This window comes from Cuculus canorus, chromosome 8 (genome assembly GCF_017976375.1).
Source record: "Cuculus canorus isolate bCucCan1 chromosome 8, bCucCan1.pri, whole genome shotgun sequence".
Classification (NCBI taxonomy): Eukaryota; Metazoa; Chordata; class Aves; order Cuculiformes; family Cuculidae; genus Cuculus; species Cuculus canorus.
The window spans coordinates 1809448-1835584 of record NC_071408.1 but is presented as its reverse complement, the minus strand read 5'-3'; the positions used below and the strand labels follow the sequence as shown (position 1 = coordinate 1835584).

At 47.7% G+C, this 26137-nt stretch overlaps 1 protein-coding gene across 5 annotated transcripts in view; it reads right to left on the bottom strand.

The window, feature by feature from the left end:
• RGL1 (ral guanine nucleotide dissociation stimulator like 1) overlaps window positions 1–20372 on the bottom strand; it is an 80838-nt gene extending 60466 nt beyond the window's left edge. For all 5 annotated transcript variants that reach the window (XM_054073568.1, XM_054073569.1, XM_054073571.1 and 2 more), the window contains exons 1-2: window positions 19676–20372; window positions 18593–18703 (exon numbers count right to left, since the gene is read on the bottom strand). In XM_054073568.1, coding sequence (XP_053929543.1) covers window positions 18593–18703; window positions 19676–19702 — 138 coding nt within the window. In that variant the 5' untranslated portion in view covers window positions 19703–20372. The remainder of the gene's footprint in view (window positions 1–18592; window positions 18704–19675) is intronic.
• Window positions 20373–26137: the final 5765 nt, after the last annotated feature.

Here is a 26137-nt window from a genome sequence, read left to right as displayed (position 1 = left end):
AAAGGGTCATTGGGTACTGGAACAGCTGCCCAGGGAGGGGGTCGAGTCGCCTTCCCTGGAGGTGTTCAAGGAACGGGTGGATGAAGTGCTGAGGGACATGGTTGAAGGGAGTGTTAGGAATGGTTGGACTCGATGATCCTGTAGGTCCTTTCCAACCTGGTGATTCTGTGATCAAACCAAGCAGTAAGTGATTACTCAGAAGAACAGACAGCTGAGTGAGAAGGGCACCACAAGGAAGGCAAGGAAACAGGCTTTATGGTCCATTTGGTATGGATGGGCTTCTAGAGATGAAGGAAGCGTTACTCCGTGTCTCCATGAGGGGAAAGCTCCATAAAGTCTTTCGACTTGGAAACAGGCAGCAATTAACTGTCAAAAGTAATAAAAGCTCTTACAGGTACGGGTTATCGAGGGTCCCTGGGAGAGGAAACAGGCAGCTGAGGCTGTTCCCCTGTGCCTGTGGACAGTAATTACTCTCTCAGCTAACAACCTTTGTCTTCTCTTCCTCGCTCCCCACACTCTCACTGCTTCCAGCTTGTCCTGGGAATTTGTAGGTGCCAGAGCCTGCTTAGAGTTTCCAGGCTCGGTAACTTACTGGGAACCATAAAGGAGAAAGGAAGGGGTGCTGGGCAGGGGAAGATCGCAAAAGGTGCCCGACAGCTCAAATGTTTCACCTGACTCTGAAACAGCTTTCAGTAACCCCAAGGGGAATACCGCACCTTCCACCTGAGGAATACTGAGACGTTCAAGCTCACAGAACAGCAAATACTGTATTTACGTACTGAACGCAAACTTCAATTCTGATTATCTCAGGACACAGCACCATCAAGCAGAGTTTCCACCATTCACCGCCCCATAAGTTAATACCATCCATATCTACAGAACATTAGACAAACAAGATTACGCAGCCAAACATATGTTTGGCCACCACTAAGCTCAGCCAGAACTACTGGCCGACCTTTCAAGAAGTGCAACTATTTTCTCTGCTCACAGATTTTTAACTCATTGCAAAAATTTTAGCTGCACAAAGGAGAACATCTGTTAACTGCAGATGGTAGGGAGCTGGGCTCCTCAGGTCTCACAGGAGGAAGAGTCCCTCCCGAGGGGTCCCCAAAGGTGGCTCAATAGAGTCTTGGCATTCCAGCCGTGACCCGCGTGCCTTATTTTTTCCAGCTATGGAAGGGCAGATTTGCACTGACCTCCTCTACGAAGCACTTCAGAGTCCATAGATGACGAGCAGTCTGCAAAACTAAGCAAGGTTATCTCTACACTGAGTCCACACAGCAGATGGGGACCACCAACCCAGCCCAGTTTCGTTGCAACAAGCACACGCTCGAAACGGCGACGGAAAACACCACAAATCCATACACAAATCCAAAAACAAATCATTCTATGATTCTACGAAATCCATACACATTCAGCTCAAAAGGCCAGATCCCAGCTCCGTTCTTCACAAGGTCTGCTGAGAACTCAAAAACAAACCGTCTCTTCCTGGAACAAAAGTTTCCCAGCTCCTCCTCACCCACTTTACCATCTCTGGAGGAGTCACCTGCCAGCGTCACCTAATACCAGTCAGTCTGGATCTTAACAGAGGCGTGAGACACCAGAGAGTTCACGCAGCCTTAGGTTCCGCGCGGTTACCCAGCGATTGCGGAACACTGTCACGAGCCAAGAACCGAGGGCACTGCAAGCAAAGAGCAGCACAAAGCCATGCAGGAACAAATACTCTGAGAAAAGAATACTGTCAAAAATCATTGTGATATTTTCTTAAGCTACACGACACACCGATGCATGCTGCAAGGAGTCAGGTGGAGCACACAATGGAATTCACTTATTAGCGTTTACACCTCCTACAGAAGCTCAAAACGTGGTATAAATGGCTAAGACCCAACTTTAAGAGCATTTCTGACAAACATGCACAGGTCTTCATGAGAACCTACGTTTCTCAGGTCAGTAAGTTCAGCAGCTTAGGCTACGTTAGTGACCTAGAAGCACATATCAGTCCTTTCTCATCCTTCCAGGATTCCTTTTGTATGCAATTACTTAAGAATTTTGCACAAGGCAGACTGTATAAGCCAGCAGAAGTCAGGTCAACCGACTCAATGACATATAACAACGCAGTGGTCTCTACTCAGAATACTTCCTCCTATTTAACCTAGACAAGATTTCAAAGGTCTTCAATGTTGGACCTTTCTCCCCATGTCAACCACATCAATATTCTCCCACATACAAAAAAATACAGCTGCTAAAGTCATCATCTGAGCCCATAAACAACTCACAGTCTGCCTTGAAATCAAAAGCCTTGCCCTTCCAGCCTTTGCATGTGACCTTGTCCCAACCCTCATCTTTGTTCTCACCCTCCCTCAATGCTCACGATGCAATTATGGCAGAACTGCAAGCTTAATATTGCATCCCCTCCCATCTCCCTAATTCCCTTTTTTATTGTTATATGACCCTTGATTACTTTGGCACAAGGTTCAATATCACCGGATTACCTCCAGTCTAAGCGTAATTTGACACCACTTACTCTGCTACGATCTCAGCCCAATGACATCACCACCGCAGAGGATGAAAATTCTGCATTATCATAGAATCGTAGAATGGTTTGAGTTGGAAGGGACCTCAAAGCCCATCCAGTTCCAACCCCCCTACCATGGGCAGGGACACCTCCCACTGGCTCAGGGGCTCCAAGCCCCATCCAACCTGGCCTGGAACACCTCCAGGGATGGGGCAGCCACAGCTTCCCTGGGCAACCTGGGCCAGAGCCTCATCACCCTCACTGTGGTGAAATTCTTCCTTATGCCCAGTCTAAAGACACAAAGAACGTCCTGTATGAGACTGCCGGCAACGCTGCCGAGCTCAAAATGGATTTAAGGATGCCACAAGTAATGATTCTGTTGCATAACAGCAGCACAAATGCACATTACATAACTCCAAATGGTTTTATTCATCCTGGTCGTATTGTTGGCTCTCCTTTCACACTGTAAAGCTCGCTGACACGCTACATAAAAATTAAAATTACACTGACGCAGGAAATCGGTGTAAACTGCTACTGCGCTCGGTATAAACAACAAGGCAAGAGTGATAGATTTTAATAATCTGAACGGCTGGAAAATAAAAGCATAGGTGTGGGGAGATTAAGTGCATTCTGACAGAGGTGAAAATATTTAGAAGACTGATTCAGATTTTAAAATAAACTGAACTTGAAACATAAGGTATTTGTGCGGAAGAAAAAATACCAAGGAAATGTTAAGCGTTTCATAGCAATGACGGTGAGCAATCGCTATCGCCAAGCTTTTTTAATCTTTTGTAAAAGAAGCAGGTTAGCAGTAAGTAAACATTTTGATGACCACTGCATGAATACATACCTAAAGTACACTGTAAACGTCATTTCAGTGGCTGTGACTTTTACTACCCTTTGTTTGGAAGCTAAGAGACCTCTCCAGGGCGGGGCCGGAGTAGAGAAAGCAGTAAGAGTAGGTGAACGTTTCCTAATATTAAGCAGTAAGAGTAGGTGAACGTTTCCTAATATTAAGAGTTACCAGCTTGAACATTTATTTAAGTTCTGGAAGAGTCCAAAAATATTAGTTCAGTCATTAGTTCAGGCCAAACTGCGTTTTTACTGTATTATATAGACATCACAAGGGATCAGATTCTAGAATCCCTCAGGATCCTTCTGTTGCACACACACAATACAGAGAGAGGAGTACGAACACAGACCAGTCTTGACGTGCCATAGTCGTCATGAGAGCATCCTCGTGCCAGCTCTGTGGGTCCCTTCTCTGTGACACACTCTGTGTTCCGTAAGACAAGCTGCAGGAGCAGACGGCAGCTAAACACAAATCATCCGCCTTCACGCAACGGCAGCGCACGGCCACCACCCCACCTCTCGTGACCCAGTCGAAAGGAGTGTGGGTTGCGTGAGATGGTGGTGAAGCCACTGCGGACGTTCGTATTGCATTTTAAGAATGCTATGTTGGAGCTGAACTTAAATCCTTAGGCAATGGACACAAATCAAAACACACATAATTATGTGGAAGTACTGGGTCAGAATGCAATGCAAGTATAGCTTACAAGGGGAAAAAAAGAGCAAAAAACACCAGGCTGGAAGATAAAAGAGCAATAGTCCCCACTTTCTGCTCTTATTTTTGGTTTGGGCTGTTATTCATTTACCCATCAGGAGTCCAGAGCAGATCTCCGTTCTCCTCCAGCCTGTTCAGACTCTACGGCCACCTGATGTTTTCCGAACAAGACGACTGTTTTTGCAGGAAGAAGAATGCGAGGCTCGTGGTTTAAGTAAGTGTGCAAGAGTTCATTCACATTTCGTGTGCTGCAGGGAGCCAGCAGACCGAGAGCACAGCCAGAATCCATCTGAAGCACTCAAGGGGAGGAATGCAAAAGCCTAAGATCCGACTTCCAAATGAAATACGTTATTGTTAGCTATGAAACATTGCCAACAGTAGCACAACTGCCGCCACGTCACAACGTAGGACACCAGCCCTGCCCTAAAGGGTTTTTACTCTGAAAATACAAAACATGCTGCAGGTAGGGCCCGAGATTACCACAAACGAAGCAAGCAGACAAAAGGATGCATAGGCATCTCTTCATAATCATTTTCTTGTTGTATTTGCATGTAATACGTAAACTGACTTCCAAACGCACCCCAGGAGCATTTAGCAAACTCATCTCTCCTGCAGCGAAGCCAGCAGCTCATCCTGAAGGGGGCATTGAATTGTCATTGGCATCCCAACACCAATAAAGCTTCAAAATGTTACCAACCTCATCTAGTCAGTTTTATCCAGGTAATGCTATAAAGAACCCACGGACGTTCCATACTTTTTCCATACAAACTCCATACAATTCAATGCACGTTTATGTGAGGCATAAACTATATATAGGAGGAAATAAAGCCCTTGATACCTCTAACACGATGGTCTATTTCTGCTTCAGGACATACAGATACTCAGAAGTTTTGATATTTAAGGGTCAGCAGAAGCCATAGAGATCAAGAAGTCTAAGGTGCTACGTGAGATAGATCACAAAGCCTTCAATCTGAAACCCAACAGCCATGACAATTTGCATGCATCTCAAAGCCTTCAGTCCTTCCATTTTTAAATCATTCTAGGACCTTTCCATAGAAAACGCTGCTTTATAATGAAAACATGTTGTTTTACTGGCACAAAGAGCCCGCAGACTCCCTCAAAAGGGAGAATCGGCTATTGGCTGGGAGAAAGGTTGAGCCTTCGTAAGGAGAAAGGCAACTGTGCAAAGCTGCTGAGGGGGTGGGAGGGGCAAAGAAAATAATCCTTTACACTGCTTTCAGGACAGAAAAGTGGGAAGGACGTAAGAGGAAAACAGATGAAAGAATAGAGTATAATAACCGGATCGCTCCACAAAAGCATTTTAAATGCCTACACCCCATTAAGGCCATTGTGGTCCAGCGGTCATGAGCTGGAGACCCACGCAGCACTGGAAGCCACTGCAGCCCACTCGGATGCACAGCCTGGTCCACAGGAGAGACACCACCTGGCAGCTCCTGAGGCCTCGCAGGAAGGCTTTAGGAAGGAGGAGATAAGCTCTAGCGTCTCATCCAACGCACTTGCCCTTCACAGAAAGCATTAGAAGGGCCAAGCCTCCACAGCTGCAAGCAGCAGAGCGCATCACTCTCCAAAATTTCACCAGTAAAGATGGCCCAACGGAGTCCCAGGGCATATCGGGAGGACCTTGCTCTGCTGGAGAACCCCTGTTGCGCGTCCAGTGCAGTAGAAGAGTTTTCTGCCTCCTAGGTTTGAATCCGTGTGGTTGAATTAAAGCACAAGGGTTTGCCTCTACAGTCAGATCGCTAAATCTCAAAATAAATCGGAAGTATATTAGAGGTGAGGAAATTAAACCCCCAGAAGATAAGTTGGTCAGTGCAACAGCCAGGGTGAGTCATTAGCAAACGAATACTGAGCACGGGACTCCTGACTTCATAGAATCACAGAATAGTTTGGGTTGGAAGGGACCTTAAAGATCATCCAGTTCCAACCTCCCTGCCACGGGCAGGGACACCTCCCACCAGACTTGCGGTACCTTCCTAAATCCAGTATCACAGTTGTCCTCAAATTGTAAGACAGGGCCATTATACACCATAACTGACATGCCCAAAACCACACGCAGCCACCAGTTCATTCACAGTGAAGATTTCACACCTTATTTTTAAGCTATGGGAGACAAGCGGAGCAGCAACAGCCACTGAAAGGACCGCCACCAGGAACTGCAGGAGTGTTTGCAGGATGCAGGAATTCCTGCACTGACCCAGGGCTGAGCTACGCAGAGACGATCGCACAGATCTGGACACAAATCGGTGGCAATGACGAACGAGTGACACCTCCACCAGACTGATTAACGAGTGCTACCCTGCAGAAAGCTTCACACCTAGCGGGGAGGCTGCCACGGTCTCACGTTGGTGGCCAAAGCTGTTCAAGGGGAGCTACAGTCTGATGGGCAACAGATGGCGTAGGCACGGAGAGAAACGTAAGAGGCCAGCAAAAAAATCTGTTGAAAGTCCTACCCTCAGAGGTCAGAGCGTGGCACACGGATCAGAGAAAAGATCTGAAGGGTCAGAGTAGGCAGAACATTAAATCTTTCAGCACAAGGCTTGGAAGCAGCAACAAAAAGCAAACAATTCTGTAAAGTATAAATAAAGGGTACTGAAGAAAGTCAAAGGACATTATTCTTCCACTGCATAAAGGGTCTGATGAGACCACATGTAGAGTCCCGTGCTCTGTTCTGGCTGCCTTCTTTTTAAAGTGGCTATTATGAAGTTGAATGGGTAAAGCAAAGGGCAACCCACGCGATTCCTACTTTTGCAGAGTCTAAAACAGCAAGAAGCAAACTTTGGTTTTACTCACCAAAACGAAGCAGGATCTGAGGACCCAGAGTCCTCAGCGACCAGGAGGAGGGCAGGGCTGCTGGAAAACAGGCCCACCACAAGCTCCCACACTGCGCTGCAAGATGGCCCTGAACATCTTCTGGACATTGAAGTTCTCAGGATCCCTTTTATGAGTGCCTGTGTTCAATTTTATTCTGCCTCGTTAAATATTTGCTACCAACAAATTGAAACCAGAACTTTATAAACAGCAACACATCATAATTGTCATTTTAAACTAAACTACAGGTGTTTCCCTCTGACAGTGGCCAGATGCCATAAAGAAAGGTGAAGAAATAACACCCAGGACATAGAGAACAGCCAGTCCGAAGGGAAAGACTCTTCTCGGCTGCAGGAGGTGTCTGGTTTATACCTCAGTCACAAAATCTACACGTCTTGTATTTTAAATCTCCGATAGCATTCACGCACTTGTTAGTTGTATAAATGTCTGATCTTTCTGAATTAGACTCAGATGGACTCAATTACTACTTCTGGCAGCAAGTCCTTCAGGTTAATGACATACAACGTAAAATTACACATTTCTGTCTCCCCGCCTTGCTTTCAAATCCACCAGACGCTCCCTGGAGAAGAGGTGTCCCTCCTCTACTCACTGTTTTCAAGGCCTTTGCTACCTCCTGCTATTCACTGCCGGTATCGAGCCTCAATCCTGCCAAGATTTAACAGGATTATTCTCGTTAACCCTGCACGCCAACCCTAGCTGCCCCCAGACACAAATTCACCAGTCCTCACCTTTTCAGTGTCTCCAAAAGGCGACAATCCTTTCCCACCCAGGGGTCGCTTTTCCAGTTCCCTTCTCTCTGAGATGAGGGAAGAAGCATCGGGAAGGAGTGAGGTGCCGTCGTAATCTCCTTAGTAGTATTTTCTAAGCTCTGCTTCGCTCCCCGCTTCCTGGCTACAGCTTAGCACCCGAGCTTGCTTTCCAACTGCAATGGGCAAATGCTTCCACGGAGCTCTGGACTTTCGGAAGTCCTGGTCTTCTCCCCAAGTGGTTTCAATTAATTCACTTCTGGTCCCAAACTGTTTCAATTAATTCGCTTCTGCTCCCACCCTGTTCCAATGTGCCGCCGTGCACCGTTAAGCAGCTGCTCTTTGTGGCGTACACGCCACTCGTGGATAAGTTCTCCACGTGATAACACTATGAATCCACTAAATAAATATTGCCATGCAACTCTGATAGCTAATCTATCTTCTCCAGAACTTGTTTTCATGCTTCAACCTCTTTGGCAACCTCAGAAAATAGCCTCTTTAAAGTCCCATTGTCCCCAAAACACTTTTTACTGCTCTCTTTCCCTCCTCCCCAAATAAAGGGGAGCTTTACCCAGGCAACACCATCGCTGCTGAGTTTCAAGCCCCACTCAAACCATACTTTTGCACAATGTTATATTGCTACGTACTTCACACGGCGTGTCTGGGGAAAATTCACGGCCATGCTTTGAAAGCCGTTTGGATGAAAGACCACGTAAGAACACGAGACCATTACGGGTTCACTTGGATGTATTTTCACTTTCCTTCCAGCCCCTAAATTATTAGTGCTGAGCTGAAGCAGAGAGCAGCAGTACTCGGGGATCGGCATGAGCTCATCTTGGCCCGCGGTGAAGTGATTTTTATAAACGGTAAATGGATTTCTGTGTCCAAAACACAGAACTCCTCACTATCGTTTTGAAACTTCATAAAAAACCAAACCAAAACGAAACAGATTCTCATACATCTCAATAAAATTCTTATTGCAGAAGGTACAAAAGCCCAACACAAGCTTTACAGCTGAGCCCACAATGTAAGCCTGCAGGCTGACGAGCCACCCACGAAGAACTACGAGAACTTGGATGGCCCCTGAACATGAAGGGGCAGTATTCTGGGGATGAATCAAGGGCGAAAGAAGTTCTGGGAGGCTGCGGGAGCAAACGATGACAACTCCCTGGAGACAACTACTGGTCAGCTGCTCAGCCCTCTAGAAATGAGGTCCAGATGTACGTGTGTTAACCACGAGAAGGTACAGAAAAGTATGCAACTAAACCATCCCGGGGTTCAGAGAACGGTCTATCAACCCAGTCCCCATCCACTGGGCAAAAGCAGCTTTGCTGCTGCCTGAGCAATCCACTAAGAATATCAACACATCAAATGCAAGAGGGATACGCTTTTTCTGGTGTAAAAGAAATAAAAACTCATTTGCATGGACAAAATGTCTTACAGTCCCTGATCCTATCTCACCGGGGTGATTAACGCCACCGGGACACCACACACTGTGCCTTTGCTTTGCAAGATACCACACACTGGCTACACGAAGACAAGGAAGAACAGGCTGCACACCGAGTTAGCATTCATTCACCCCTTTCACACAAGGTAACCCCACTTTTTTTCAGGGGGATAGGCTTTGTGCACCCTTCTTCACGCAGCCGGACCCCTCCGTGCTGGCTATAGGAAGCTGTTTAGTTAGAAAACAGATTCCTACAGCAGTAGTAAGAGATGCGAGTTCAAAGCATGCATTTACACATTGTCACTAAACATATTTTTAATTAGCTTTACTGAGGCTAAATTTAAATCCAAGTGTGACTAACACGCTCGCAATGCTTCGCAATGTTTCTCAAATGAAAACATCAAAACCCAAACTGTAAAACTAATGGTTTCTCCAGGGCTATTCTCTTCCAGCATCTCAGTCCAGTTCGTGTGCTGCTTTCCGATGACACATCACCACATTCCTTGCCAGCACTTCTTTAACCCAATAACTGACCTACATCTTCCAGTATTCACAAACAAAACACCAGTTTCTTTGCCGAACAAGCTGATTTGTTTGTTTGTTTGTTTTGCCCTTCACTTATTTCTCCTTGAAAAAGCATGCAAGATAATTGTTGAACCTCTTGAGTTGAACTCACGAGGTTCAACAAGGCCAAGCGCAAGGTCCTACACCTGGAGTGAGGCAATCCCCAGTTTCAGTACAGGATGGCGGATCGTTAGTGAGATGCCTCTGCCCGCGTCTCTCTCCCTCGTTCCGTGTGGCCTCACCGAAGTATCCTACAGTCTCATATTAGTGTTAATAACACAGCACGATTCAAGCACTGCCATCCTGTCACCCTTTGACAGCTTGGAATGGGAGGTTTTAAACCCAACCAAGAGCATGACACTGTGCTACAAAGCCAGTTACCCTTCTAATTATGCATTTTGTATTCGCAGCTGGGAAAGGAGAAGACAGTAATCTTTCAGGCTTCCATTTTAAAACTCATAATAAGCTCAAGTTTCATTTTCGAGTGTCTGTTCCACACACAGCCTTTACCCAGCTGGCGACCACAACAAAGAGTGCTACTCAGGATATCCCTGGAGCAGAGATTTGTGCCCGAACCAGGAAGTAAGGAGAAAAAATACTCCACAAGAAGTCAGTAATAAAGGTTACGACGCTATGGTGCTACTATGCCCACACCCGAAGCAAAGGACAGGAGGAAAGAGCCTACTCAAAACCAAAAGGCAAGCCGGATGAGATGCCAAGGTTTTCTTTTCGATAACTACCTACCTCATTCGGTTCTTTCTGAAACCTCCTATAAATATCCTCTTTGCGGTTCTCCAGCAATTGGTAAGCATCTTCCACCATGCAAAATCAATGTTAGCACAGCCCATCTTTCTTCTTTCTCCATCTCCAAGACAGTTCTTTGGAGAAGACAGCACCCTGAGCGGACAGCAGTGCAGCCTGGTTTCTCCAGGGAGCCTCTCAGCTCCTCAGGAGCTGCTTTTCTCCTTCTGCCAAACACACGGTCAGAACTACACCCTGGCCTTGGTCTGGGCGGTCGGGACAGCCTGCAGGAACCCGATTCCAAAGAGTCTGATTTAGCAAAATGAGACCAACATATGCTATAAATCAAGCGACAAAACAAGAAGCTGCAGCAAGGACAAAGATCAGCCAAGTCCTTGCCTGCTGGTTGCACAGGAAACTCCACTTGAAGAACACATCTGGGACCCGAGAGTAAGGTGAAAAAGAAACCCCAGAGCCGCCTCAGAAGGGCACATGGGAGAGCAGGAGCGGGCTCAGAGAAAAGTTGAGGTTTTTCATGTTCAAAACACGTTGATTGTTCCAGGCACCATTTAAATCTCAACCCATATTTAGGAGGTCAGCGTTGGAAAGAAAAAAATCCAAAATGAAAGTTCCTTTTCTAACATATTGTTCGAATCAAAGAGAAAGTTATGTCCTAGGACCTAACTGGGATACAGATTAGTTAGACAGACGTTTTTGTAATGTCTTCCTGACCGAACTCTCCAACACCAGCTTCCTGCCAATGTATGCGACCGTGGAGGTGTTTAGAAGCCAAGCTTGTGGTCACATGCAGTGTGCAGAGCAAGACAACCACTCAAAACTCATTTTTAAAACACCACAAAATTCTCAGAAAAGGTAGTTATCAAATAATACCGGTGTTAAGAAAACACGCAAGTATTTAATGATAGCTCTGGTACTTTTCAGCTTTTCCCCTGTCAGAATTTTGAAGGCATTCAAAGCGCCCTTTTACAGCAGCTCATTTGTAGTTTTGGAAGAACATGTTCTGCTCTACACCCAACGTTACAGCATTCAAGACACCTTGAGACGAGTCATGTTTCGAATCCATCTCTGCCTGAGCCAACTCCAGAGCCAGAAGTTCAGCTGTGGCCAAGAAAAGAAAAGCAGAAAGACAAAAAATATGTATCTAAAACCTGCCCTAGACGCGCCACGAATGGCCAACTAAACCCAGCAGCACCGGCCACGAGGGAACACGGTATTTCTCCGTTATCTGAATATTTAAGACTCAAAGGAAAAGCAGCCTGCGTTATCCATCAGGAGAGCTCGAGGACTGGCTCTGAAAGCTTAGCAGCCGTTTAAGATGTGGAGATAGAACCACTACAGGCCTTCTCCAGCGCACGGGGAACTCCCGTTCCTGGCTGAATTTCCCCAGACCTGCCCCAATAAAAACTCCAGAGGCAGAATGCAGGTGTCTCCCTCGCTCCTTCCTGGATTTACCCAGACACTGATAGCAAAAACATTTGCAAGCATTAGGAAGCCTCTCCCGTCTCAAAGGCTCATCCCTCTCTGCTCCCCCAGGTTCCTCCGGGGCTGGACACTGGTCGCCCAGCCCTCCCCTAAGCCCTGGGAGGGTGAGATGAAGCACTCCAGCTGGTTAGCAGGGAGGTCTACAAAAGTCACTTCACAGCATTTTAAAAACCTGTTTGCTTTTCATTTTGCAATCTTCTCATCCATCTGCCCGTGCCACACCCACACCTTTCACCACTCATTTTCTGCAGCATTGCACCCACTCCGTTCTTCTTACAGCAGTGTTCCCCCTCCTCCAGCTCCACACCGACATCCTCTGGCATCCTCTGTGCTACTTTTCTGCATCCATCTCTCCATATTCCACTTCCCAGCGCCAATGCAGACACCTGCACAAACAAGGCACTCTCCATCCATCTGCCCCGTTCCCCGCTCCGCTCCTTACTCCCATCTGCTCTTCCCTCGCTGCAGCTACACCACCTTCAAAGCTAAAATTCAACAGCAACCTCCCTGTACACTGGTCTGTTCGGCAGCAGCACAGAGACCACTCTCTACCTTGAATTAACCAAAGCTTTACGGCCACACCTTTTCTTCATCACTCTGGATGAGACCATGGGGCACTTCTACCATAACGTAGCTGCTCCGCATGTTCCCCTCTACAGTCTCTCTTCTCTGGACTCGATTCTCTTCTTCCTCTCTTACCTACAACCAGCTCCACACAATCAACTTCCTCTCCGATTATACAACTGAATCTTTCCCCTTGCAACAAACTCCCACATTTTTCCCTCAAAAATGCAACCTCCACGTCAATCACCTACTCCAATCCTCCCCTGTGCTGCACAATTTCTTGCTCTTACATGTCCTCTTGGCTTATAAACATACAATTGGAGGATGCTGTGTGCCGCTATCAAAGGAAATTACCTTAGAATCCTCTTCACCAACTGATCCAGCTCCAACGTTGATGCGGTTGGGTCCTTTGCTTCCTTCACTCTTGCTGGAGCAGAAGTCCATTATCCCATTGCTTTGAGGCTTTCTTCTAATTGCTAACGATTTGGACACCTGTCTGTAGCTGTAGGTGTGAATGGTGCTTTTCCTTCCTTTGTGCTTATTTCATGTTTTTTTATAAGTATGAATAGCACACTCCCTAAATCTTCACTTTCTTAGCCTAACTAAGCTATAGCCTTCAGATTGTAACCTGACATATTTATCATTTTCTTGATGATCCCGAAACTCCTCTCCTGTCTTCCTTCCAGTCTATATCAGCTTTCTCAAAAGTAACCGGAATTGCAGACTGAGCCCCAGGACACCCCACAAGGGGTTTCACGCTTCCCACCGCTGCTGGCAATGACCTAAAACAACTGCGCATGACATTTCCTTTTTCTCTTTTGTAGGATATTTCCATCCCCTAGCTTTCTCCTTCTCTTCTAGCCCATCAGGTTTTGTCAGCGTTCTTCTGCTTTCCTATCACCAACCCTAACGAACACCCAACAGCAGCTCTGAGGCAGGACTGACCCACGCAGAGCTCCCATAGGCGCTTGTCTCCAGGCCAACAGTCCCCTTCCCAACCTGAGCTGCAGCAGCAGCTCTTCTCCAACAGGTCCTTCCAAACAGAATTCCTCAGTCTCTTCAGAGTACAATTTTTTAAGTGATTTCAAGAGCAGATTTTCAAACAGACAGATTAAATCCACAGCCCTTTTAAAATCCCGAAGATCGGCTACCTTCATCGGCATCCCTGCAATGGGATTCCCTCCTCATGCCCACATTTCACCGCAGTGGTACGGCATGGACAATGCCCCAGTTCAGCCCAAATTCACCCTAATTCAACAGGCTGATGGACCCCGTCCTGCACCCCAGGGAGGTTCTGCTCAGCCACGACCTCAGAAGAGGTTTGCACCCCTCTCCTGTAATCTGGCAGAGGAACAGGACGCCTGTCCCCAGGGATTGTCAGAAATGGGAGGAAAACACAAAGAAATCCGGAAAGGGGTGCGGAAAGCAGATGAGATCCCCCTGGACTGACAATTCCCACCAGATAGCACCAGGGATGAAGAAGAAGTAGAGACAACTTCTCTGCAGCTTCAACTCATCTCTCCTAAAAACTCTGGAAGAAGGCAAAGCAAAGGCTCAGAGATGCCAACTCAAATCTCAGCTTCCTGAGACAAACATCTTGTGCCTCTCCCTAGATCACATCTCCCCTACCCCAAATAAAGACACCGCATCTACCGTTCTCCAGTTGTGCAACAGCATTTCTGTGTTGATCAACGAATTAAAACTCCTTGCTGCTCAACTACCCTTTCATACAGGAGCTTCCTCGTGGCTTTGGACTAGATACCACCTGCCACCAGCCCAGCGTGGGCACACTAAGCCCTCAAGCAGAGACAAAACCTGAACGCCTGTGAAAGGCCCCTACGCCATCGCTACCATCAACCTAGAGGTTAATCTTTGTCGTCTATAGAAAACAGGCAAACATTGATTGAGTTTTTTGGGTTCTACATAGCAGAACTTCAACTGCCATCTCACTCTTTCTGTGAAGCAGACTGTTTTTCTATGGTTCTCATACAGCTGACAAACCTGCAGCTGTTTGGTTCCATTTGCTTGGTAGGGCTTGACTTCTGGCAACGCTTATTTTAACTCTCTGACACAGCTTTGCCTGCTGACAGGAGTTCTTCTCTATTTGTCAAAGCCTAATTCCTAAAAAAAATTCTTTTTTAGATGATTGTTCCCGCACTCTCCTCTGAAAGGCTTTTTCCCCTTGTCCACGCCAGAAGCCACGGTGGCATTTGCCATTCTGACTTCCAAGCTTGCACATTCAACTACCTGAACTATGTCACTTGACTTCATCTAATACTTCCTCAAGTGTGCCACTGCAAAGCTCAGGATCTCCCTGACCCACTCTCTTCACTGCTTTACTGAATGTAATAATTCCCTGAAAACCAGTTTAAGGCAAACCCCGCTGCCGCCGCGTCACCTCTTACTGGATGGATCACTCATATCTGACAAAGGAATCAGCTGGCAATGGTATTTGCTGCCTCAGTTCAATTCTTGCCAGCTGCCAAGAACGTGCACCCATCCCGGTAGCCTTAAACCACCCCCTCGCTTACCTCTTTGCTATTTATACAGACAGTCATTTTCTTCCTATGTTCTTGTCCCACACTGATCTTTCTTTTCTCTTTCCCCCACGGTAAGGCCCATTCTGCTCGCCCCTAGTCCTGGTGAATCTTCAGCGTAGCATCCACTGGCATTTGGCAGAAACATGACAACCAGGCCCATGACCTTCACTAGAAAGACTTTTTTCTCCTCCTCTCTTTCTTCAATTTGTCCACTCCATCATCCAGCAACTTCAGTATTTCATCTCATCCCACATCTGCAGTCTCAGCTCCTCAAGTTCTCCAGCCTTTGCAAAGGAACCCTTGAACAATTCTCATTTCTGCCATGTAACAAGTGCCAAAGTTCCTTTCCTGTGGTCCTCCTCTAACACTTTCACCCGCTCAGTGGATCCCATCCCACCTCACTCCACTTTCTCTTGTACCTTCTGCCTCCTATAACCCCATCAGTCTCTTAGTCAAAGTCTCTTCCAGCCTTTCACCTCTTAAACATTCCCCCATCTCTCCACCTACTTCTCTCCCTGCTGCTTTTTCCTTTCTCTTTCCACAAACTGTTTACTTTTCAGTTCCCTATTTACAATAAACCACTGACTGGAGTTCACCTTCTCCGACGCTGTTTGTACTCTGTCAGCATTGTGCTCCTGGCAACAGAAATTCAGATGTTGAGCAGCTGATCTACTTTTACAGCCACTGTTTTACTGTTCTTATCTGCTTCCAGCTACGGTGTGATTCAGCTTGTCTCCGTTTCATATCACGGGTACCTGGCTGCAGTTCAAGATCAAAACACCTTCATAACTCTCAACTCTTTTACCCTTCTTTTCTGCTTTGTGGTCTTTTCTTCATGGACAATAGCACCATCCTGGTTGACTCCCAGGGTGCCAGCCTCCCTACAGGCTCTCTTTACATTACAGAGGTAAGATAAATCTCATTTTTCAGGTTCTTTCTGTGTCACAGTTTTAAAATACAACCTTTTCTTTCTGGCCACGTCATTAAAATTCCTTGCTGCACTCTCAAACCTTCTATTCCAGTAACCGATACACCTTTTTCCTCTAGCCTGACATAACGCCATTCAAAAGGATGCTGAATGTCCACTCAAAAGCCTGTTGCAGAAAGCATTCTCCTCATTCCCTCTTTTGAGCGTGCCATACATCTACACAAATCTCTACTTCTCCATCCCTTTCACAAAGTTAGGCCACCTGGCTCCGTTTCTATGGCCTTCACGGCTTGCTCCTTACCTCCGCATCATCTGTCTCAAGATCACGGAGACTTCCCACGGTCTATCACGGAGACTTCCCAAGGTCTACCCTGGAGACTTCCCAAGGTCTACCCTGGAGACTTCCCAAGGTCTACCCTGGAGACTTCCCAAGGTCTACCCTGGAGAATTCCCAAGGTCTACCCCAGAGACACCGAAACCCACTTCATTTTCAATAAACGCCTTCATGCTTTCTCCCGTTGAACCTACTGCGTTTGGGAGGTATTCTCGCTCACCATCTCCAGAAGGTACAATTGGCTTTTGAGGCTCAGACTCTCTATTGCCTTGATGTCTACGAACAACTCACGGAAAACCAGGCTGTTGTAAAACTGATACCGCTGCCTCGGATGCCGATCAGCAGCTGAGACAACGTGTGTGTACAGATAAGCCTCATCCGATATTGAGTGTCTCAGTTCTTCTTAGTCGGGAGAGTGCTTTCGTGCAGTATCTATCACGACACCGAGCTGCTACCAGAGCTTGTAATATTTCATAACACTGTCGCGCCTAAAGTCTTAAGCTTCACTAAAGATTTAGTGACTGAGTGTCAGAAACAGTAGCTATTATCGGCATCCTTTAATGCCTAATATTAAATTTAAAGCTAAGAATTTTGGTATTTAGACAAAAGCTTCACTTTGGAAGTTACGGAACTGCCAACAACTGCATAAGCCACAGCCTGTTTGTCTTTTTCTTGTATTAACTGCACAAGCTTGAAACACAAGAGATGTGCTTCTGTATTTAAACAGGCAAGTGATTCCAGTGCTTAAGCGGTAATCTCACGATGGGCTTTGAAACACGCCGTGCTCTCCAAACGGGGCCAACCATTCAAGAACCCTGGATGGGCGCTTCAGAACCACTCTGGAACCGCTAGATCATCCCGATACCACACAACATTTAATGGACTTCTGAGGCAGCGCCTCCTTCCTCACAAACAGGGCTCAGTTCCCATCTGGAAAACCAAACGCTAACCACACAGCAAGCTAAAAGTCCCTTCCATGACCTTGCAGTCCCCCGTCCTCCCTCCTATTAAGATTGGCACCTTCGGCTGTGGTGATGATCTCAGGAACATACTCGCACTCTTCCTTTGAGCATATGACCAAGATATGGGAAACCCTTTCTATATCTATGGAATAACACAGCTGAAATAGGAAAAAAAAATCTGCTTTTCAAAACGATGTTTACGGGACACAGCCACGTTCAACATGATCTCCACCTCTTGCGCGAAACCACCAGCTGGAAAATCTACAGGAGCTCAAAAATACTTCTAATAATTTTCCTGGTAAGAACAGGAGGCAGAGATGGGAAATGTGCCACTCAAAGGAAGCAGATTTGGAATTATCTGTTCTGATTAGAACTCTGTGTACTTCTCAGAAACCAGGGAAGGGGAGACTCTAAGCACTATCTGCATGCAGGACAGAATTTGCTTATCTTCCTTGACTGCGGTTTCAGCACTGCTGTATCGTTTTATGTCACGGGACTTTGCAGGAAAACTATTTGATCTAAATCTCAGGGCACTTTTAAAAGTCTTTAGGATACTAACCTGGACACTACATCAAACCACGTTCTTACATTACTGCCTTTGATCCCAGAGAAAATGTATAAACATAACAAATAATATGAAGGTTACAGGGACCTCCTGAAGATCCGGCTCAAACTGCTACAGCTGCGCTGATTCCGAGCAAGCGAGAACGCTTTCTACCAGCTGGGTTTTGGCCTGACAGAGGTGAAGGCACACAGCAGAATGCCAGACGGAGCGTCTCTGCATTTAAGCTCATTTTACTTCCCGCTAAAGCATCACGCTTTGAAATACACCCTTGAAAAACAATCCAGAGCTGTAATTCTGGCAGAAACACAGACAATTAATTTCTCATCCAGCTGAGAATGCAATAAGACCCAGATCTATATTCGCTTAAGTTTTGAGGAACTTTCTGCCAACTTCTCGGAGGCCTTCGTTAGTCAAAACACTGTGACTGGGAGACCTGAGAGAGGTTCCTAACGGCAGAAACGAGCCATAGCTCAGTCTGAAACCGGTGTTCAATGTTCAACTTCCCAGGCCACAAGCAAAGATCCTTATTTCCTCACTATTATCTGATCCACAGCCACAACTGGTCAAACCGTTTTACACACTCAGAAAGGGGAAGAGTCAACGCAAGGGGAGAGTTATTTCAGATGGCCCAACAGACAACTTCAGTGTTTTGGTGTTTTTGTAGAACAGTGAGAGCAGGCAGCGCTAGAAGTCAACATCACAGGGATTTGGGTGGTGTTCAGCCCCCTGGAACAGGCTCCAAAGTCCATGAGCAGCCAGCTTGACTTACCCCTAGCCATCTCGCCCCTTTGTTGGCAGCTTGCTGGATCTGCACTCTTCTCAGGGTGACGTGGTAGACGGCCCCTTCTTCTACCTCTTCGCCCCCATCCTGAAGTGTGCTCTGCCGGGACAAGGAGAGGAGGCTGAGGGGAGACCTTATTGCTCTCTACAACTGCCTGAAAGGAGGGTGTGGAGAGGAGGGAGCTGGGCTCTTCTCCCAAGGGACAGGGGACAGGACAAGGGGGAATGGCCTCAAGGTGCACCAGGGGAGGGTCAGACTGGATATCAGGAAAAAATGATGACACAGAAAGAGTCATCGGGCACTGGAACAGCTGCCCAGGGAGGGGGTTGGGTCACCTTCTCTGGAGGTGTTTAAGGAACGGGTGGATGAAGTGCTTAGGGACATGGTTTAAGGGAGTGATAGGAATGGTTGGACTCGATGATCCAATGGCTCCTTTCCAACCTTGTGATTCTTATGATTCTAAGGAGAGAGGGAAAAACAATCAGAGAGAGAGACGGGAAGGTTTTCCCTCTCCTGCTCAGCACGGCTGAGGGCAGAGGATGGGCTGCACGGAGTAAACACGAAGAGCAAAGCAATGTCGGGTTCTTTGAGGTGGAGGGAACACTGGAGCTATTCCTGGCGAGCTTTCCCGTGGTCTCGAGATACCCTGGCTTCCCATCGGGCTGGTTTTCCCTAGACCAGCACATATTTTAAATAGTTGTATAAAGCCTTTTCGAAGGCGATCGTTTGGTTTTGATTAGCAGCCTCCCCTTCCCTCCCCCTCCCTCTTCTCCAAAGCAATTCATCTCTTCGCCCTTTCATTTAGGGAAGGAGTCGCTCTATTTTCAAACTCTTGAATCACTCAGCCTTGAAACTTCGAAGCCAAAGAGCGTTTAAAACCCAACACCCCCGGATTGCTGCGGACGGGGGGGGGTCCCCGCGCTCCAAAGCGCTCGGGGTTGGCTTCTGCAGAACCTCAAGCTACGAAAAGCACAGAACCGAGGCTTGGAAAGTCAGAGAGAAGAGCGAGGGGAAGGTGCGAGGCGCCCCGAGCGGTGCGGGAGCGGGGATGGGGCACGGCGGGTTAATTACCATTTTAGCTCTCCACAGCAGTTTCATCCTCGGTGCCTCCCCGGGGCTCGCCGCTCCCCGCTGCCAGCGCTGCGCCCCGAAACCGGGGACCTCCGAAACGGGGGACACCCGCAACCGGGGAGCTCCACACCGGGGAGCTCCGAAACCGGGCAGTCCTGCAACCGGGGAGCTCCAAAACGGGCAGTTGTGCAACCGGGGAGCTCCAAAACGAGCAGTTGTGCAACCGGGAAGCTCCAAACTGCGCAGTCCTGCAACCGGGGAGCTCCGAACCGGGCAGTCCTGCAACCGGGGAGCTCCTAAGCGAGCAGTCGTGCAACCGGGGAGCTCCAAACCGAGCAGCGCTGCAACCGGGGAGCTCCAAACTGCGCAGTCCTGCAACCGGGGAGCTCCGAACCGGGCAGTCCTACAACCGGGGAGCTCCGAACCGGGCAGTCCTGCAACCGGGGAGCTCCGAACCGGGCAGTCCTGCAACCGGGGAGCTCCGAACCGGGCAGTCCTGCAACCGGGGAGCTCCAAACCGAGCACCGCTGCAACCGGGAAGCTCCAAACTGCGCAGTCCTGCAACCGGGGAGCTCCGAAAGTGGGGAGCCCCGCACCCGGGGGAGCTCGGCAAGGGGCAGCCCCGCCGGCGGGAGCAGGAGCCGAGCCCCGGCGCTGCCCCCGAGCGGGGCGAGGAGCCGAGCCCGGTGCCGCCCGGCAGGCGCGGGGCGGGCGCTGGGGAGGCGCCTCCCGCCCGGGCGGAGCCGCAGCACCGGCCCAGCCCCGCACTGCCCTCCGGGGCGCTGCAGGGGTGGGAGCTTCGCGTCGGGACGGGGGAGGTGTAGGTCAGGCGTTAGGGAGAAATACTCCTCCCCCGCGCTGCCCGGGGGGCTGTGGGTGCCCCATCCCTGCGGGCGGTCAAGGGACAGGAGCACAGAATGAGCCGAGTTGGAAGGGAACTTGAAAAGCATCTAATTGCAGCCCCTGGACACACCTCCCACTGGATCAGGGGCTCCGAGCCCCATCCAACCCGGCCTTGAGCACCTCCAGGGATGGGGCAGCCTCTGCCAGGGCCTCACCAGCCTCACAGGGAAGGAATTCCTCCTTATGTCCAGTCTAAATCTGCCCCTCTCCAGTTTATCCCCATTCCCCCTCGTCCCATCCCCACAAGCCTTTGTGAACAGCCCCTCCCCAGCTTTCCTGTAGCCCCTTCAGGTACTGGAAGGTCACTCTAAGGTCTCCTCAGAGCCTTCTCTTCTCCAGGATGAATAACCCCAACTCTCTCAGCCTGTCCTCATATGGAGGTGTTCCAGGCCCGGTTGGATGGGGCTTTGAGCAACCGGATCCAGCAGGAGGTGTCCCTGCCCATGCCAGGGGGGTTGGAACTGGGTTATCTTTAACATCCCTTCCACCCCAAACCATTCCATGATTGTACGAGAGCCCCAGACTAAGGTTTCAAGGCCAGGTTGGATGGAACTTTAAGCAACCTAATCCAGAGGGAGGTGTCCCTGCCCATGGCAGGTGGGTTGGAACTGGATTATCTTTAACATCTCTTCCAACCCAAACCATTCTATGATCCTATGAACTCATTTGCCCAAGTTGGGCAGGTGACCCGTTGCAGCAACCCTAGTGCGACTGTCGGGTCCTGCTCTCAGACCACTCACCCACCCGCTGGAAAGCAGATCCTCCCCAGGGCTTTCCTCCTCCTGTCCGTGTCAGCCAGGGCAGGACTCTCCAGCAGAAGTCTCCTCCTGCAGACAGGGAGGTGCAGAGAGCGGGATGGGGTGTGCACGGGTGTGCAGGTAACCAGGGGAGAACCAGCAGAACCCCGAGGAGAAGAGACGCGGGCTGTACACCAGAAACACAAAGAGGAGCAGTGCTGAGCTCCTGCCTGGGAGAGAAAAGGCTTAGGGTGATGTAAAACAGGGGATGTGGGGAAGAATTCCATCCCATTTGCTCTGTGCAACCGGCATGAAGAAGCAAATAGTATTTTCACCTGTGTCACATCAAGAAAATGACTCCTATTCAAGAAAAGTTTCTCATACCGATTCTGTAATCTATAGATGATAGTCCCATTTCACACCTAATTCTTCACATGTGCTAAACCCACAACATGCTTATTTTTCCCACATGGGAGTCCCTTGCCCACAGACAAACCTGTATGAACCAGACCCACCTTCTCCGTACACGCACGAGCTGCAGGGCCAGGATGCCAACACGAGGACCTCCAACCACCCTAGAAACACTCGAGTTGCCTCTTGAGCTGTCTTTAGTTACCTGGGTTTTTTTTTGGATTCCTAAATAAAAGCAGAGAGGAGCCCAGTGCGCAAATTACTGTACAAGGCAACGAGGGAGGTAAGAGCTGACCCAGAGAGCTCAGGTTCCCTCAGCCTCGGTGCTCGCTGCCAGCGTATTAACATGTTTGTACACAAGTGTTACTCCTGATTATCTCCGGAGCAAAGCTGCTTGGGAGGCTGTTAGCACTTGCAGCTGTTAACATGAGGAAGCATGAAAGCAATGAGCGCTATTTTAAGCTCCAAAACCGACACTGAGCTGTGTTGTCAGGGGTGAACCGATCCGATTGTTTGCCAGGCTGTGCATTTAGGTTTTTTTGTGTAATACCGAAGCGATCCAGAATTTGCTGAGGCTGCTGCAGACTTCAATGATCTCACTAAAAGGTATCGTAGCATAGAAATCAAAGCCTAACTTTGCCAAAGTCATTTGTCTTCACCTGCAAAGCTCCACAGAGCATTTTGAATGCTTTAAGATTTTGCAAACCCATTTTCCACGTCATATTTTTAACTGAAAAAAGCGAGTCTGCGTTGAGTTTCTCCGTTGCAGAGCAAAGCACTACTGAACAGGACAAACACAGGTTAGCACATGATATCCAGATATAAGGAACAGAAGAGCAAAGCCAAGTGATTAATCTGTATTGAAATGAAAGCTTTATCGAGGCAGGATGACGTTCTGGTGCCACAATAAGTGCAGCTACACACTTATTATTGTTTATTATTCATTAATATTATTATTAAATATTATTATTAGTCACCTAACCCAGCAGTTTCTTGTTTCTTTAATAGCCAGAAAGTGGCAAGGAGTTAATAGTGGGCAGGAGCACACGTATTTGAGTCATTTTAGCTTCCGTTGAATCACGCATTTTACACTGGGACCTTAGGGAACACCTTAAGGAGGGACAAGCTCAGGGCTTTTCTCTAAAGGCAGAGCGTGAGCCCTGTCAGGGATGCTATTTCTGAATCCTCTTGGTCACGGACAAGTGGCAGAGAGAAGCTCGGTCAGGAAGGAGCGCCAGGTGAGCTCAGCCAGTTTAGCAAGAAGCAAAAAGCCACCCTAATTTTTATTAATTAGATTTGCCATTAGTCATGCTCCCTGTTAGAGTAGACTATTTTCCAGATTATTTTTTAGTAAGATACAGTGCCCAGACTTTGCAACGTTAGACACAGGTACACCCTTCTGAAAACCCCACAAAAAGAAATCACAGTGACAGGCTGTGGGATGGGCAGGAATCATAGAATAGTTTGGGTTGGAAGGGATCTTAAAGCCCATCCAGTTCCAACCCCCCTGCCATGGGCAGGGACACCTCCCACTGGCTCAGGCTGCCCAATTTAATCCCCCTTCAGCCCCCACCCCGTATGCCTAATTTCAGCAAAGCACATAAGCAGTAGCTTTACTTTAGCAGGAGCTTAAAACAGTCGCATCAAAGGAACTAAATTCTTAGGATCCTTTGATGAACTGGAGCCGATATCCTGAAAGTGAAGTGAATCACAGGTTCCAAACCTCCATGGGACCGGGTCTGCTCCCCACAAGAATTCCATCAACCATTGCATCGCACAAAGCCCAGCAATCACTTTTTCTATCGTTTTTCGGTGGAAAAATGTTTATCCAAATCTCATGCTAATATTTGCATTTTTCAGGTTCCTTGGAAGCCTGGATTTTACTGTCTCACTTGGAAAAAGGGTATTTGTAGGTTGGGGTGGTATCTTCGTTAAAGCAGCTGGCAGGGGATGAGAGTGTTTTCCAACATAGCGTGCCTTTCTTATGCCACAGCATTTGCTTCTTTCCAGCTAAACAAAGAAGTCAGTTTAAACATATTCCCTCTTTGGACAGACCTTTTCCCTATTTATATCATCAGATCTCATAGCTACAATGACATTGTTACATAGAATACAAGACATTTCTCTTGGACTGGTAGAATCCTTCAATGTGAATGAAATGTACTGTACTGAGTACAAACGCAACAGAGGGACTCATTTTTACTCCAGCTCCTCTCATTAACTTCTACCAAAATGTGCGTATCTTTATGTATACGTAACAAATTTATTTGGTCCCTCAGAGAGAAAAAGTAATGCTCAGTCTACGCTCCTAGAAATCTGCCTTATATCCAAAGACTGAATATTTAATACTGGAAAGGAGGAAAAGCGTTTCTAACTTTTAACTTCCATTTAGTTGCATTCTTAAGACCATTATGTAGTCTTCAGCTGCTTATGTGAGACCAAGAGGCAGGATCAGAACACACAGGAAAACGTGAAGGCAAAGCAGGCTCTGATTGATCTAAAAGATGTTCTGTAAAGATTTCAAGGACCAAAGGGAGCATGGGAAAGAAAAGGAACAGTCTGTAACTCAGTTCAGAACTGCTGGTTTGCCCTTTCGACAGACTTTGACCACAGAACCGATCTGTACCAATGAACCGCGCTCCTGGTCAATGTGGTGTGGAACATCTGGTTCTTCCCAAATTCCCTTCACGTGCAATAATTACGCTCCTGCCATAATCGAGCCCTGTGCCTGCCCTTCCTACTGAACCAGAATTGTTCCTCTAATACATCTGAGCATTAATTCTTTCCTCCTCGCAACAAGAAAGAAATACAAATGCACTTTTGAATGCAACCTTACACTTCTTGAAATGAAATTTTATATAAGAAAATACTTTAAGGTCTGGAAAATTCTCAAATCGCAGATCACTGGCCACTCACAGCCCAACAAGAACTTGCCGACTGTCCAACAGAGAAATACGTTAGTCACAGAGTGATGGATTGTCTGTGTTTTCAGCTGTTGCTACAGCTGGCACGCAGAAGCTTTCATGAGAAGACAAAGCAAAAGACCTATAAACCAGCTGGAAGTAAAGAACAGTCTTACTGCCTCTGCTAGGGGCCGAACAGAAGGAGAGGAGGAAACAGAGATCAGGCACACCCAATAAGGAAAATACTTGGGAGAGCAAAGGAAAAGGACAAAGTGACCAGGTGATAAAAGAATTGTCCCACGCAGCCTCTCCATGAGAGAAAGACACCACACAGCTTTACTCAAAGGAAAGAAGCCAGGTACCAGAGCTCAGCATGCAACTGAGTTTCACTGGGAAAGGATGCCCAGGGGGAGATGGGAAAGAAAAAACACACAACTGTGGCAGGTTTTTTTCCGAAAAAAGGGAAAACACTCCTTGCGTTATAAAAACCATTAGTTAGGCCACGGTTTCAAGATGTTGCTTTCAATGGCAGCGCCAGCTCAAGGTGTTTCCAGTCCCTGGTTCTTGATTACGTCAGGGGCTGGGACTGTTTGCGTGTTGGATACAGTGAACATTTCCTATGAACCTTTGAAATAAACGTTTTTCCCAATATTACCTATTTTTCTTTCATGTTTTTTAAGGAGCGATGGCTGCCACCCCAAGGGCACTACCTGCACGTGTAAAAACTGTTAGTTGGAAGAGAAGAGTCCACGAGACAGTTTGTCTGTTCAATCCTGTAGAAAAGATGAGACTCTATCATACAGAATAAAGCCTGTCCGGAGAGGCAGGATGATGTGCACAGGAAGCGCGTGCCTACAAAAGGAAATAAATAGTGTTTCTGTTAAGACCATCTCCCTAATTACGATGTCTGGTTTCTTTATGACCACCTTTAGCTCTTGCTTTCCCTTTCTGGCACCCGCCCTCGGTTTGATAACTCGCAGGTGCTGCTGAGCACAGTTTGAGGGTGAAACTGCTTTTAAAAAGTCACACACGGATGAGCCACAACTGCTACAGAATGCAGAGACTATAGAAACGCAAACACAAATCCCTTCTGTACTGCGTTTTAATGCCTGTGGACTCTGCGTTGTAGCTTAGCTGCAGGGCGATCTGCACTAGTTACACATGAAAAATCAGCTGGGAGCGTTCCTTTACATCGCGTCCACCTGAGCTCCTGCGTCCCACTCGATTACACGGTTAGTTTGAGCACTTTACATCTGTTTAACATTCAGTGCCCTGCAAGCTCACCTGCGCTGAAGGTCCTTCCCAGCACCAAGCACCTGATGCAGTTATTTCCCTCAGAGCAGGGGCAACGCTTTGCACACGCTGCATGCTGGTGGAGAGGGTAACAGAGGTGAGTCAGGTCCTCCGCCTCCCTCTGAAAATAAGTTAACTTGGCTATTTATACTCTTTAATGAATGGGATGCAGTGTCCCTACAGGTCAGCCAGTAAGAAAAATCATTGGGATCAAA